Here is a 16,502-nt window from a genome sequence, read left to right on the forward strand (position 1 = left end):
GAGCTCTAGTGTCGGAATAGCATCTGTACACAGCAAAATCACCAGTGTTAAATTAACACTGACAGTGAACATATGGTCCTGCTCTGACCAGAGTAGGACCATATGTACACTGGCAGTGTTAATTTAACACTGTCAGTGTTAGTTTTACACTGTTGATTTTACTGTGTATCGGCAGATATCCAAATTCAGGTATCGGGATCAAATTGGATGTGATAAAATGTGAATCGGTTCATGCCTGGGGGGGGGCCGTTTAGCTCTTCAACAGATATGGAGGTCTGTCACTTTAATCTGTAAATTGACTGAAGCGTCACTCTGCAGCCACTGCTTTCAAGAAAAAACATCTAAGTTCAAACAGAAATTAAAAGTGTCATTTGGTGCATTGTTCACTGTCAGTGAGTTCAAGTCCATTCAATACCCATCCATCACTGTCAAAAGTTAAAGGTCACTGAGCAGAACACAAAATTCCGGCTCTCCGTGATACAAAAATAAGGATTCGAAAACAAAACCCATAAAAGTCTTCCACTGAAGATGGCTAGTTAGAGCTAAAAGTTCTCTCTGTGTGAAGCTGATAAGCTACACAAACACAAATGTGCATCAGGTCTCGGCTGATCAGTGTGCAGTGTCCTACGGGTGCTGTGCAGGTGCAGTGACGTGTTGAAGAAAGGGGCGGGGCCACAGCACTGGAATCATTATAGTGGCTTCACGTAGTTTCCTGGGAAGGTTCCAAATAACTTGTTCCTTCGAGAAGTCCCTTTGAAAACAGAGAGAGAAAAAAAAGAAGACTGTTAACGCTGTAATACAGTCAAATATGACCACACCCACCACCAGGAAAAATCCATTTCGCCACCAGTGTCACTAACAAACCGCTGCTCCAACAAAACATTCCCTTTTTTACAACTTTTGGAGACATTTTACCTCCAGGCTCACTAATAAACAGACAAAAGACTCGGTGACAACACATCCACTCTACCTTTAGTTATCCCAAGCTTAGCGTGGGTGGGGCCAGAGCTCCCAGTCCATCAAGATCCAGGATAAAAGGAAAAGAAAAATAAATAAATATTTTTGCCAAGTGGTGTGCCTACTTAGGACTTGGTGTCAAATCTAGACAGGCAAGCGCTGCTTGGGAAAACCAGATGAGGTGCCCATTACAGCACCAAATTCAACATGGTGTATTTACGGTTTCTTTTCCTGGTTAGACTCAATCTGCTCTCCACATTTTGCTCTGCTCACAATCTATCAGGTGGATGTGCATGAAAACAAACTGCTTGGTGAAAGTAAACACTCCAAGTGTGTCTTTGGGTTACTTGGCCTGTTGCTGGTGGCAGTTTTAAGGTGAACTATCATGAGTTCTGTGGGTCAGTTTTGCCTCGAGGTAACAGACACTGACTCAGTAAAGGCAGCCTGTCAGCTGTTTGCCATTTATTACAGTACTTTTGTAATAACTTGTTAATTTCTCCAAGCACAAGTACGTGACTATATGAGGTAGGACCACAGAGCCGTCTAGTGGTGTGTGGATATTAGCAAACCGTTCAATGAATACCCTCTTACCAACAAACCAGCCATCGTCACATTTCTCCATCACATCAACTACGTCCCCCTCCCGCAGCTCCAATTCGTCCTCGTTACGAGGAAGGTAGTTATACAGGGCCTGGTACCTGTGAAAGGAAAAAAATGATACATGAAATGCTGTAACACAGCAGAAGCTTAGTTTTTGTTTTGATTAACCCAATTTAATCCTTTTTTTAAATATTGCTCAGACCAAAAAACTCCAGTACATGGAAAAGGATCATGAGCACCCCCAAGTGGTGGCCAAGGGGTCACTGCTCCTTCAAAATGCTACATGATTTTTGATATTAATAACAATACACACAGAATACCATTTTGGCTAGTAATGATAAAGAGGGCATGGGATAGACTGATGTCTTGTCCAGGATGTACCCTCTCACTCTATAACTACTAGGATAGGCTGCAGCCCCACTATGACCCTTGAAAGGACTAAGCAGGTATAGAGAATGAATGAATGAGTAATAAGTAGTCCTACATAGGCCCTAAGGCTCACTGGTGCCAGTGCTTATCTCCAGAGTTTGTAGTGTGAAGTGGATCAGAGTCTACAATGCTCCCTGAACGGGACACCAGTCCACTGCAGGCTACTTCCCCAGCTAAGGCTGGTACCAATTTATAGTTGGGTGGACTAAGATAATCCAAATTTACATTTAACCTTTATTTTACCAGGTCAGTCCCATTGAAATTGAGATCTTTTTTACAAGGGAAACCTGGGCAATTATAAAGTCTCTAATCCACCTAACCTGCATGTCTTTGGATGTGGGAGGAAGTCGGAACCCATGCAAACACAGGGAGAACATGTAAACTCCACACAGAAAGGCCACAGGGGAATCAATGGCATGACCTTCTTGCTATGAGGCAACAGTGCTCACCAGTAAGTCACCATGCTGCCTAATAAGGAGATGATTGAGCAATATGTAGAACTGGATTCAATTTCTGGTCACTCTACCAGTGTATGTCTGTAGACAAGATATGAAATATGCTTTGGCTTGTCCACCAAGGGGCAGTAGCAGACTGTCATCCACTTCATGCTATGGAATCCGGAGATAAATCTCAGCATGAATGGGTCTCAGGACTTATGTAATCTAGGATGTCTGTGTTAACCTGTGCACCCGGAATCCCCTCTGTGCTGTATAGCTTTTTATTTTATACTTATTTATTTTTTGGTGTGCCAAAATCTGGCTCCTCAAATATTTTCCTGTCGGCATCACTGCCTTCACCCATAAGACAAGTGTTTCGTTCAGTTGAAGGTTTAACCATTTTGGGGAAATTTTGACATGCAGTTTTTATTAATTATTTGACATTTTATACCCAAAACAATAAACCAAAAGAAAACAACAGAGGATTCAATGGAAATGATCATCTACCACAACTCTACTTTTCTTTAAATAATGACAGTTTGGTGTAAGCCTACAATGGGAATAATGAATTTTACTTACGGGTCTCCCCCACCATGAAGTACATCCTGCACCAGTCGCTGAGAAAGAAAGACACAGAGACTAAATATAAACTCTAACTAAGCAAACAGGTCTAAAATCAATTTACGTAACACAGATTTTATTTTATGATTTATCCTGCCCCTACAAGGATAATTAATTTGTTATAGACTGCGGGGCGATGAATCATTTAAGGATATTACTAAGGAAGTGTATTTGTTTCCTCATAGAGACTGAAGTAAGAGCGTGGTTGAATAAAGACATGCCCCCTACCCTTCGCCCTCTAATGGGTGACATGTAGGACCTCCGTGACAAGATGGGGCTACGAGGAGGTTTACCACCAACATGAGGATCCTGCTTAAAAGCATAAAACTGTAACCACGTCAGCTGCCTTCACTCTGAGCTTAGAATGTTCACACAAGAACACACAGCACGCTACGGGACACGATGCAAAGCATCACCTCCTTACACACCTCAAACAATGAGCAACAAACTCCGAGCAACTCAAGCATGTTCTCTGAAAGCCATCTTCACGTTAGTGCAGAATACGCATTAAAACTAAATCTTTACCCAACAGCACGTCAATCATTTGCGAGCACAGACGTAGCGAAAGGGATGAAGTAGATTAGTCTTATTTTTAAAAAATAAATAAAAAACAGTGCCATCATCTCCACATTCCAGGGACATGTTTACCTTCACCTTGGGGGACCTACGGCCTGGATGGGGCACAGTGGGGGGAGACTGCGGTGTGGCGAGAAGAGCAGAGGAGGGTAGAGAAGAAGATAAGATGGGAACGGGGAGGGGCGACTCAAAGTCAGGGCGGTATTGGACAGGGTGAGAAAGAGAGGGAGAGCTCGGGCGAAGGGAAGACTGGTGAGAAACAGAGTGATGCGAGTGAAGACTGGAAGAGGGGTGAGAGGAGTGAAGTGGAGAGGGAGGTGCTATTAGAGGGAGAGACGATGTGAGGAGAGGGAGGGGTGGGGGAGAGGGAAGGAAGGAGTCACGATCATGCTTTTGTGAGCGGGAAACAGAGTGAGATAAAGAGGAGGAAGCTAGAGGTGTGGAAAGGCAGAGGTGAGCCAATTGTGGCAGAGGAGGATGACAGGGATCCGCCTATGGAGGTAACAACACACATCAACTCTGAAGCCGATTCACACGCGCTTTAATCTGTAAGAAATATCAAATTTGACTGCTGCTGTTTACATCAGGGGTCATCAACCTGTCAGTCATGATGGGCCAGTCCATCAAAGTTCATTACCGTCCTCTTCCATGTCGAGCAATGACACACATCTGCACACACTGTGTTTATTTCTGTCTTCTTCACAAATCGGTCAGTCATCAGTTGACTTCTTCTACACACTGTGTAAATAGCAATGTGCGTCTGGATACACCCCAGTGTACATGCGCTGTATGTTTCAGAGCACAAACTACAGAATGTGAAGGCCCAAGACGTGTTAAAAAGATGTCTGAACTCCACTCCATATACGAGGTCTATTAGAAAAGTATCCGACCTTATTATTTTTTTCAAAAACCATATGGATTTGAATCACGTGTGATTACATCAGACATGCTTGAACCCTCGTGGGCATGCAAGAGTTTTTTCACGCCTGTCGGTTACGTCATTCGCCTGTGGGCAGTCTCTGAGTGAGGAGTCGCCCACCCTCTCGTCGATTTTTTCATTGTTTAGGAATGGCTCAGACTGCTGCTTTGTTTGATCAAAATTTTTTCAAAACTGTAAGGCACAACTGAGTGGACACCATTTGATAAATTCAGCTGGTTTTCGGTAAAAATTTTAACGGCTGATGAGAGATTTTGGTCTGGTAGTTTCGCTTTAAGGATCTGCGCTTCGAGGCGGCAGCGTCTCACCGTTTCAAGTTGAAAACTTCCACATTTCAGGCTCTGTTGACCCAGTAAGTCGTCAGAGAACAGAGAACTTTCAGAAGAAGTTGGCATGAGGAGTTTATTCGGACATTCCATTGTTAACGGACATTTTGTAATGAAAGAACGTGCGGGCAGAGTCGCATGTCGGGCCGGACCGACCGCGGGGGGTCGCGACAGGAAAAACACCTCCGTTGGAAACCTTAACGGGCAAGTTGGAACATGCCCAAGCTGTTAAACAATTTCTCAGTTACTCACTTGTTGAAAGCCATCAAAAGCCGCCTGAATTTTACAAATGGTTTTTAACACGGAGGTGTTTTTCCTGTCGCAGCGCACACAGATTTGCCGAGTCGTCACGGAAACGACTCGGCGAATTTGCGCGCACGTCTTTCATTAAAAAATGTCCTTAAACAGTGGAATGTCCGCATAAAGTCCTCATGCCGGCCTCTTCTGAATCTTCTCTGTTCTCTCACGACGTCCTGGGTGAATTAAGCCTTAAATTAGGATGTTTTCAGGTCGAAACAGGCCGACGACGGCGCCTGGAAGCGCTGCACGACGTCCCGCTCTGTGGGAAGTCCTTACACCGACAGAAACACCCCATAATCTCTCATCAGCCGTTAAACTTTTCACCAAAAACCAGCTTAATTTCTCAAATAGTGTCCACTCGGACATTCCTCACAGGTCCAGAAAAAATTTTGATAAAGCAACGCGCGCCGTCTCGAGCAGCGTGTGAAACAAAGGAATTCAGCCGAGAGGGCGGGACCACATCTCACTCAAGGCCTGCCCACAGGGAAATTACGTCGCTGACACGCGTGAAAAAACTCACGCATGCGCACAAGGGTTCAAGCATGATTGGTGTAATCGCACGTCATTCAAATCCATATAGTTAAAAAAAAAAAATAAAAGGGTCGGTTTATTATCTAATAGACCTCGTAGTAGTGATCAGAATAATAGTAGTGCTATGTGACTAAAAAGATTAATCCAGGTTTTGAGTATATTTCTTATTGTTACATGGGAAACAAGGTACCAGTAGATTCAGTAGATTCTCACAACTCCAACAAGACCAAGCATTCATGATATGCACACTCTTAAGGCTATGAAATTGGGCTATTAGTAAAAAAAAGTAGAAAAGGGGGTGTTCACAATAATAGTAGTGTGGCATTCAGTCAGTGAGTTTGTCAATTTTGTGGAACAAACAGGTGTGAATCAGGTGTCCCCTATTTAAGGATGAAGCCAGCACCTGTTGAACATGCTTTTCTCTTTGAAAGCCTGACGAAAATGGGACGTTCAAGACATTGTTCAGAAGAACAGCGTAGTTTGATTAAAAAGTTGATTGGCGAGGGGAAAACTCATACGCAGGTGTAAAGAATTATAGGCTGTTTATCTACAATGATCTCCAATGCTTTAAAATGGTCAAAAACAAAACAAAACAGAGACACGTGGAAGAAAATGGAAAACAACCATCAAAATGGATAGAAGAATAACCAGAATAACAAAGGCTCACCCACTGATCGGCTCCAGGATGATCAAAGACAGTCTGGAAATACCTGTAAGTGCTGTGACAGTTAGAAGACGCCTGTGTGAAGACAGGCAGGGGATTCTTATTTGCAAGAATCCCCCGCAAAGTCCCTCTGTTAAATAAAAGACATGTGCAGAAGAGGTTACAATTTGCCAAAGAACACATCAACTGGCCTAAAGAGAAATGGAGGAATATTTTGTGGACTGATGAGAGTAAAATTGTTCTTTTTGGGTCCAAGGGCCGCAGACAGTTTGTGAGACAACCCCCAAACTCTGAATTCAAGCCACAGTTCACAGTGAAGACAGTGAAGCATGGTTGTGCAAGCATCATGATATGGGCATGTTTCTCCTACTATGGTGTCGGGCCTATATATCGCATACCAGGTATCATGAATCAGTTTGGATATGTCAAAATACTTGAAGAGGTCATGTTGCCTTATGCTGAAGAGGACATGCCCTTGAAATGGGTGTTTCAACAAGACAATGACCCCAAGCAGGAAATGAGCAAAATCTTGGTTCCAAACAAACAAAATTAATGTCTCACAGATGTGAAGAAACCATGAAAAACTGTGGTTATACAACTAAAGACTAGTTTAGTGATTCACAGGATTGCTAAAAAAGCAGTTTGAACATAATAGTTTTGAGTTTGAGCGTCAACAGCAGATGCTACTATTATTGTGAACACCCCCTTTTCTACTTTTTTTTTACTAATAGCCCAATTTCATAGCCTTAAGAGTGTGCATATCATGAATGCTTGGTCTTGTTGGATTTGTGATAATCTACTGGTACCTTAGTAGAGAAGCTTGAATCTTCGACTGGACTGGGTTGCTTGATGCGAGGACGTTTCACTTCAAATCGCAGAAGCTTCCTCAGCTAAAATTCTTGCTCTGCTAGTCTGACTTCTGTCTTGACTCTTGTAGAGAAGAATAAACAGAAGCCACAAAAGCTGGAGTTTTAAACCTAATCAGACCCCCCCTAAGGAGAGGCAGACTGACAGTTTCCTGACATTCAGATGTCAGGAAAACTGTAAGAAACACTACACAGGTGAGACTAAGCAACCTTTACACAAAAGGCTATACCAGCACCGCAGAGAGGGTGCCAGTGGACCTCAGTCTGCAGTTCATCTCCATCTTAAAGACACTAACCACACGTTTGAGGACAAGGAAGTTAAAATCTTAGCCAGAGAGAAGAAATGGTTTGAGAGAGGGGTCAAGGAGGCAATCTATGTGAAACAGTTGAAACCCAGCCTTAACCGGGGAGGGGGTCTGAGACACGCTTTGTCCCCTGTTTACAATGGGGCACTCAGGTCAAAGCAGTTTCAGTCTTTTGTTCATGGTAATGAGTCATTCATGTCATCAGGAGAGCCATCAAGGGAGCCATCAGGAGAGGCGTCCGTTCCATCATTAGGAGGGACGGCTGCCCTGTCATTAGGAGAGTGCTAACTAGAGCACAATAGGTGCTAATTAGAGCTACTGTTTAGTCACTAGCCCACAGTAGTCTGCCTCTCCTTAGGGGGGGTCTGGCTAGGTTTAAAACTCCAGCTTTTGTGCCTTCTGTTTATTCTTCTCTACAAGAGTCAAGATAGAAGTCAGACTAACAGAGCAAGAATTTTAGCTGAGGAAGCTTCTGCGATTTGAAGCAAAACGTCCTCGCATCAAGCAACCCAGTCCAGTCGAAGATTCTAGCTTCTCTACTATGGAAACCACCTAGACAACTGAGAGCCTACACAGAAATACTGGTACCTTGTTTCCCATGCAACAATAAGAAATATACTCAAAATCTGGATTAATCTTTTTAGTCACATAGCACTACTATTATTCTGAACACTACTGTACATAGCTCTTTGTCTTAATTTTAGTGTCCAAAACGTTGGTGACCACTGATGTACATTATAAGGCTCATGTTGGCAGCATGCTCTACCTGTGGACTGAGTCTCTGATTAAGAACTTCATCTTTATCCTCTTTAGCATCTTCCTCTTCCTCAATGAATAATTCAGGATGGCCGTTCGTTGTGCCTGATGCCGGCGTTTGCAAATTGGCTGGTTTATTCAGAATCTTTGGCAGCCCTTCCCATGAAATAGACATTGGTTCCATTGTCACAGGCTTGTGAAGTTGCACCTCCAACCGAATGCTGCTTGGAGGTCTACTGGCTGAATCTCTACCTGGAGTTTTAATTGCTGGAGAATGTGACTCTTCTGCTTTCAGTTTAACCCTGCTGGATGGTGGACAATCCACTGGAGACGATCTCAAAATCTCACCATTCTCTGTACTCTCAGAAACATTGAGAATCATGGACAGTAGCTGGTCATATGGATCTTTTATTTGCACCTTTACATCATCGGGTTTGTTGGTTTTGTTTTGTGGGGGAAACTTGTCCTGCTGAGCAATTTTTGTGGGTGATATTTTTGGCACCAACGTCAAACAGGACAATACATCTCTGTCAGCAGGCTGTGACATTCGAGCAGCTTCAGATGGGGTTAGTCCTCTGCCACTGGTGACCTGGACTGAAGAATCAGGCAGTGGAGACAAGAGTGATGAACGCTGAACAGCTGTGGTGTGGTTCAAACAGAGTTTGCCTTCTTTAATCGGAGTGGATCTGGAAATATTCTGGTGCGGCAGGGTGAGACCTCTGAGTGAGGGTACAGATGAGGATGCCTGAGGTTCCTGAGCCTTTAAGAAAGGTATGAGGTCACTCGGGAGAGGAGGAGGTGTGGGGGGGACAGGGGTGTCAGAGAAGCAGCGGGCTGGAGTGGATGCCGATGGATCCAAAGTGAGGGACAGCCACTCATTGGTGACAGCCTGGAGGTCAAGAGTTTTCAACGAGGGGTGTGGAAAAGGGAGGTCACGGGTGATAGAAGTGGGAGGTAGATGGTTGGAAGTCTCCAGTGGGGTAAAGTGAAAGAGAAGGAAGAGAGTAACTTACACAACTACAAGACAGAAGAACATTAAGTGTTGAGCGTGAACAGTGGAAAGCTACCCTCAGCCCCTTATGTAATTTATGCATTTGTTGTGTGGAATCAAAATGTGCACATTATGTTCAGCGCTTTACACAAAAAAGGATGGGTTCAGCATCATCTTCCTCCTAATCTAATAGGATTTTTACTTGCAGTTACATACAGTCCTACAAAATAAATAAAAGAATAAAAAAAAATCCATCACAACTCCAGTCAAGCAAAATATGTTCAAGAAGAACTTGGGCATTTCTCAAGTCAGGCTCTTTTTTTTTTTTTTTTTTTTTTTTTATTTATTTATTTTTAGAAGTTTGGGGGATCATCTTTTACTTCGGAACAAAAATCTGTACTTTTTATTTTTTTTACAATGCTGAGGATCCCTCTAATTAATGTTGTTGGATGAAGCAATCAGAAATGTTCAGTAAAGTTTTTGTTGCCACCGAACAGACAAAAATGTCATTCGAAGTGTCCAGTAGCACAGACAGGATCACTGTGGATTCAAACATGCACACGTTTACCTCACCAAATGGGAAGAAACTTTTTAACACAACCAATTATACAGTTAGTCGCTTACATCATCTGCAGTCAACCTCTAGTCTTGTTGGTAGAGGCAAAACTTGATCTCATCAATAAAGCAAAAACCAATAAACTGGCCTTACTGTTCCTATACTTTTTCCCCGTTTGTGGTGGGGGCACTGCATACTGACTTACACATCTAATACCCGAAGCAAAAGAGGAGAACATGACCTGGACCTAACTGAACTGAATGAACCACTGCATACTGACTTACACATCTAATACCCGAAGCAAAAGAGGAGAACATGACCTGGACCTAACTGAACTGAATGAAATTTGGAACCAGGTCGTCTGGGTTCCAGGCAACTGAGTCAACCTGTCAAGAGCTCTAATTCACACAACTTTTACACATCAAAATAGAAATAATTTTTCTTCCTTTGTAAAATGTTCTTACCTTGGTGGGTGTAGAGTGCACTGTCCTGTTGCCAGAGTAAACATGTGGATCTATGTGGTGGATGGAGCTTTTGGATGATGAGCGCTTGATGATATCAACATAGGAAACGGGGAAGATGCCCTGTTTTGTTGTCTCTGGGATCTTCCCCTCATACCAGTTCTCATCCACCTGCCTTATCACAATTACTCTCTCCCCCTGCATACAAACACATGCAAGACACCCACATTTTTCAACATTGATATAAAGGACTGGAATATAAACCAGTAAGTAGTATCTGTAACTCATTTTCAGGTGTTGTTCAAAGGATTTTTGCATTCATTTAGAGTACAATACCCATTTCGTAGCTCTTCAGTCAAGGCAAACATAATTCCCCTGAAGCAACCGGTAGCATTATAAAGATGTGCAGGAAGGGGTGGAGCCTAAGGTATTACACTCTGCCCCCTCCAGGAGGCATCCTACATTGAGCACCAACAATCTGAACTTCTTTTTTCATTTAAAGAAACTTAAGAAAATTTTACCCAGTAAATAAATCTATTAAAATACATTTGTATAATTGGTGAATTATTACATTTTCGTCAATTGTGCAGCCTCTTGTTATCTGCACAGAAACATTTGATAAGGACTGCTCACCCCAAACTGTACTGGGCTTTTAGAGTGAATAAACAGTGATATGATTACTGTAACTTTGAAAGCCCAACTTAGAATTTTCTTACATCACATGCTCCTTGTGCCAGAAACAGACGGGATGCATATTCTAAGCAAAGGAGAGTGAAATATGTTTTTTTAAAATTGCAGTGTAGTTTCTGTTAGTCTTTATTGGACAACGATTTGAAAAATGGAATCATGTAACCAAAAATGTAGCATTTGTAAATGATGCATTTAGGGTCAAATCAAATGTCATACTCTGTCTGTACCTATAATAATGAGGCCATCACAGTAAGTGTGGAGGCTAATCCATTACAGGAGACTTTGTATTCTTCAATAAATTTAAAGACCCCAACCCTCGGTTTATATATCTGTATCTGCATCGGCCAAAAATAGTTTAAAAGTACTGGAATACCGAATATTGGCAAAAATCCAATACCGTGCATCCATGCAGCGGATACCTAATCTAATCTTCATAGACAGGACATTCTGCTGATAATTTCTTTGATTACAAAATCATCCTAAAAGTCACATCTGGAGCTCCACATGGTCCACCAATGTTTCATGTACATGCTTCTGGGTCAACTATTTCTGTCCCGTTCCAAAACCACTGCTGTCAAAGGTTTCTGGTTTTGCCCACAGCTGTATGCAACTTTAAGCAAGACAAAAACATTAAACAGATTACCTTTCTAAGAGACAGCTCCACATTCGTATCAGCATTGAAGTTGTAGCGAGCCACTGCCTCTCCGATCTCTCGAACATGTGCCGGGGGAGGCGGCCTGACTGGCTGCTGCTTCTCAGACGATATTATCTTCTTGTTTCCATTTGCAGAAATGTGATTGTATGCATGTTTAACAGGGAGAGAATGAGAGAGAACCTGGTTTATAACCACAAGAGACACAACACCTACACCTTACAGGTCTGACATGTATTCATACAAATTAATTGTTTTGTGATACAGTAACTGATCGGGTTTATTCAGTAAACTAATGCACAAGATACAGATATAATGTACATTAAAATACATGGATAACACAAAAAAGTGAAAAGCACTTATTTCCATTGTGACCCGGATACCATCATATAGTGTTTTGCATAGCCTCGGCATTTTATCAATTCTGCACAAATGTGAACTACCTTAACTTAACCATCATTCCATCTTATTTAATATTTATTTAACCTTTATTTAACCAGGTTAGTCCCAATGAGATCAAGACCTCTTTTACAAGGGAGACCAGGACAACTCTAAAGTTTCCAATTCACCTAACCTGCATGTCTTTAAATGTGGGAGGAAGCCGGAACACACAAACATGGGAAGAACATGCAAACTCCACACAGAAAGTGGATCTAAAATTAGATCTGAACTGTCTGAGCTTAATCGTTATGACCTTGAGATTGACATTTCAAAGTCAAAGGTCATATCACCATGACAAAAGTGATACATGACTTCATATGAATGTTTTATAGTAACCATAGGGATGTATTTAGGCAGTTCATTGAAACAGCTACTCTAAAATCAGTTTTAGAGTAAAAAAAAAAAACTTTTCAAAGTTAAAGGTCTTTTAATAGAGGTATCTTTAACTAGCTTCACACTTACCTCCACGTATGATATGGGAAATATCCCCACTCGACCTCGGTGCTCTCCTTCATACCAGTTGCTGTCTATCTGCCGTATGATGTTGACTGCATCACCTTTTTTAAATGTCAGCTCCCTGCAACACAGTTGTGTCACTCAAAAATCTTTGCAATAGAAACAGATAAAAAAACACAGGAACCCAACAAGAAGAGCTCAACACCTCAGCCAGCACAGCTCCTTTCATGCAAAGAGTACTGAATCGAGCAGTGATCCTCACATGCTGGTGCACAGGAATAATCTGGCCTGTAAATTGGTATTTTGTGTCCCGATACAGAGTTAATGAAGGCCGTTTACATGTATGTAACAGTGGAATTTTTATGTCTGTGCCTGGCTACAAAGTGCAAATGCACAGCTTAAATAGATTTTTTTGAATTTGTACAAAGCAATGCTGTAACATGAATGCCTCCCATGTTTGCTGGTAACCAGATCAAATCTTCTTTTTCACCATTTCAAACCCGTTACATTTGCCCCATTTCTACCCCATTTAAACTATGTACGCCAATACTGCAGCTCTGCAGTTGGCCCAATAACTGCTATGAGACCAGGAGGAGGATCTCACTCCACCACATTTTTGGTCATCCTGAATTTACAAAGTGCCATCAACACAAATGGTCTCTGTGCAGTTGTTTTTGAGCTACACTCACATTCATGTTGGGCCAGAAATACTTTAAAGGGGAAAACCCAACAGAGTCTAAATTAAGTCAAATAAAATAATGTAATTAATCAAATACACTGGATGTCTGCTGTGTCCCAGTTTGTTTAGAAGTTCATCCGAATCAAATGTAACTGATGCCTGCTGAAACACAGTATGTCAATCCCTGAAGCAGCATGAAATAAGATGAAGCACAGCAGAAGTCAGCTTTGTTCATGCACAGACTGAAGAAATGGCGTAAAATAAGTGTTAAAGAAGCCCATCATTTAAAAAGTGCGACTGTAACATGCAGTAATCGCTTTGCCATAAAAAGCCAAAAGACACACGTCACAAAACAATCTGAACTGACAAAATTAAAAGCGCAAGTCAAGAAGCACTGATCATGAGTTAGCCATGCTGAGAAGCTGCGTTCCCCTTCTGCACGTGCAAACATTAGTTATACTCACTTAGCTGTTTGTGCCTTAAAATCATAAATGGCCCTCGCAGGCTGTTTCTGATGGAGGAGAGAGAAGAGAATAAGTTGTGTCATCTGTTTATGGGAGACCTAAGAGATGGATATTGGGGGGGGGGGGGGAGAAGAAGCCATAACCAAACAGCTTTTTCACTTTGTGAGGACATATAAGCATGCAGGCGTGGAACACATTATGATGCTGTTTTTGTCTACGTTATAGACAACATTCATGAAAAAGGTGTTTGTGAGTTACGATCCTTCTACATGAGCTAAGAGAGTTAAAATGGCCACTCGCTACATGATGAAATGATGCTATCATGCCTTATAAATGTAATGTGGTACCGCCAAGAAGAGAGCAAGCTGTGCAGCTTCGTCATGAGTAAAATAAATGTTACTAGGCCACATCCTATTCAGCACTCAAAATACTACTGATTGCACAAAAGATGTACGGTGCTCAGGGCATTCGTGCGCGAAATTCTGCCTGAAGAGGAGGTGGGTCGATGCACAAACGTGACCAATAACAGATGGAATTCTGCTGTCACGGGTTTTCTGCTGCCAACATGAGAAAGTAGCTTAACGTAGACTGATGTCCACTGACAAGCTATGAACAAGTACGACAAAAACGTTCAGCCATCGGGAAAGTTTGGAGCATGTACACTAATATTGTCTGTGTTCGTTCATCGGCCCACAATTCTTCAGGCAGAATTTCACGTGGAATGCCCTGGACACTCCCAATACGCGGATACGGTATTTTAAGTGTTTACCTCGTGTGCAAATGAATCAAACCATGGGAGTGAATTATCGCTGGCCAAATGCCATGCGTTTTGAAAATGCTTAAACTGTGGTGTGATGCATGTTCATAACATAGGTGTTGCGCACACCTTGCAATAGGGCTGGGATTTCCATATAATCCTGCCAAAACAGGCATTTTTACTGCACACTGCAAATGAACAATTTATGCTAAATTAACCTCATGTTGACTGTATTATTAGCACGGCTGTAGTAGTGCTGCAACACTGTACCTCTCTGTCAGGAGTCTGTCTTCTACTCTGCGGCGTGTGCCGTCCATCCAAAGTGGAATAACTCCGACACACATCCTGGTCTGTGACTGGCAGAAACACAATAGGGGAGGGGGAGATCACACAAGTTACTACAATAACTATGACCATTCTACATGCATGCTTACAATACAAACAAATGTGTGAGATGAGCTGAATGGACTGGGTGAAGGTGACATTCCAAGAAGGAAATGAGGAAATGGAAGCTGTGGGTAATAACTGTTTTTTTCTTTATTTTCTTTTTACAGGGAAAACAACATGATTTGAGTTTCCCACAGTACAACACTATACACATGCAATGTTATTAAAATATGAAACACAAAATTAAGAGGAACACAACACACAAAAAAACAGTATATATAATAAACACATCTGCAAACATTAGCATATGAACAAATGGCTTAAAAATAAAAAATAAAGACTGGATATGAAATCTCAGCGCAAAACTAAATTCAATTGTATAAACAAAATGAAGAAAAATTCTGAAGGACATTCACATTCATTAACTAAAAAATAAAGATGTAACAGGCACCTCTGGATGTCAGGAAGCTATACAGTAATGCAAAAATAATGGGCAACTCAGCTGGGGGGGCAGCACATGAAGGCAACACTGGATAAACTGAATAAAGAAATGTTCATTACCGTCTTTGCATATGAATGCGTGCTTGGAGTGTGCATCACAAATGGTTCACGCACAGTCTGTACAGCAATATGAAAATGTTTGGGCACCCCCAACAAAGATTTTAAGTGGCAGATAGGAATCACCTCATCCATCCGCCTGTCTGCCCATGACTATTATAAGAGCAAGTCCACCTAAACCATTTGGTAGATTCCAATAAATCGTCACACAACGGTAGCGCAACATACAAAGGTGTGCATGAAAGAAAAGATGTCTGGTCCAACATATTCAAGGGTAGATAATTGGACTTTTGTATTTAACTGATATATCATATGACTGTTTCATAACTGCAATAAGGAATGTTGACACTAACATTTCCAAAACTATGACTCGTCAAATCACACTGAAAACAAATCCATACAACATGAAATAAATTAAACAAAAAATATCAGTTATTAACAGAATGCATAACTATGGGCACCCTGTAGCTTTCATTACACAAGTTCGAGCATGGGTACCAGAACATTTGGAAGTGACTCAATATGTCATGGAGTTCATTTTCATCTACACAAACAGTATGGTACGATATGGTAAATCTGTCTGGAGTCGGCAGTTCGCAAAAACGTAGTGACCATGCAAAAAGGGGACTAGCGAAGTAAACCACCAAGACAACCATGACAACTTATGAAGCTGTGTAACTGGTAATGCTACAGACCAAAGTTGCACTATGCACAATCTCACAGAAGCCAATAACTGCTTTGGAGTTATTGGGTGTCTTGGTTGCTTGTGTCCTTCTTGCATGTCTTACAGTTAAAATGCTGTAATTGAACTCCAAGAGACATGGAAATGTTCATGTATCCATCTCCGGTTTCGTCTAAAGAAAGCTGGATGACAAAGTGATACGTTGTACTCAAAGCTGCCTGTACTTATGCATTCCATTATTTTGACACTGATCATTTTATTTAAACTGGAATATGTCAAAATTTGCTCAAATTTAAAGGGCATAATTTTAGAGTTTTTTAGAGTTTGTTGATGGATATTTTTTTTTTTTTTACATGTGTAAAAGCTGAAGGGTGCCAATGTTTTCAAACCACTGTATGCTGAGCAAATCTTCCAATGCAACAA

At 41.7% G+C, this 16,502-nt stretch overlaps 1 protein-coding gene across 1 annotated transcript in view; it reads right to left on the reverse strand.

The window, feature by feature from the left end:
* Positions 1 to 373: 373 nt before the first annotated feature.
* sorbs2a (sorbin and SH3 domain containing 2a) overlaps positions 374 to 16,502 on the reverse strand; it is a 141,537-nt gene continuing 125,408 nt past the window's right edge. Inside the window, exons 26-35 of the mRNA XM_034187772.1 lie at positions 14,723 to 14,808; positions 13,696 to 13,793; positions 12,559 to 12,673; positions 11,647 to 11,775; positions 10,317 to 10,511; positions 8,316 to 9,275; positions 3,693 to 4,112; positions 3,003 to 3,040; positions 1,549 to 1,655; positions 374 to 751 (exon numbers count right to left, since the gene is read on the reverse strand). Of these exons, the coding sequence (XP_034043663.1) occupies positions 690 to 751; positions 1,549 to 1,655; positions 3,003 to 3,040; positions 3,693 to 4,112; positions 8,316 to 9,275; positions 10,317 to 10,511; positions 11,647 to 11,775; positions 12,559 to 12,673; positions 13,696 to 13,793; positions 14,723 to 14,808 (2,210 nt within the window). The 3' untranslated portion in view covers positions 374 to 689. The remainder of the gene's footprint in view (positions 752 to 1,548; positions 1,656 to 3,002; positions 3,041 to 3,692; positions 4,113 to 8,315; positions 9,276 to 10,316; positions 10,512 to 11,646; positions 11,776 to 12,558; positions 12,674 to 13,695; positions 13,794 to 14,722; positions 14,809 to 16,502) is intronic.

This window comes from Thalassophryne amazonica, chromosome 15 (assembly GCF_902500255.1).
Source record: "Thalassophryne amazonica chromosome 15, fThaAma1.1, whole genome shotgun sequence".
In the NCBI taxonomy this organism is placed as follows: Eukaryota; Metazoa; Chordata; class Actinopteri; order Batrachoidiformes; family Batrachoididae; genus Thalassophryne; species Thalassophryne amazonica.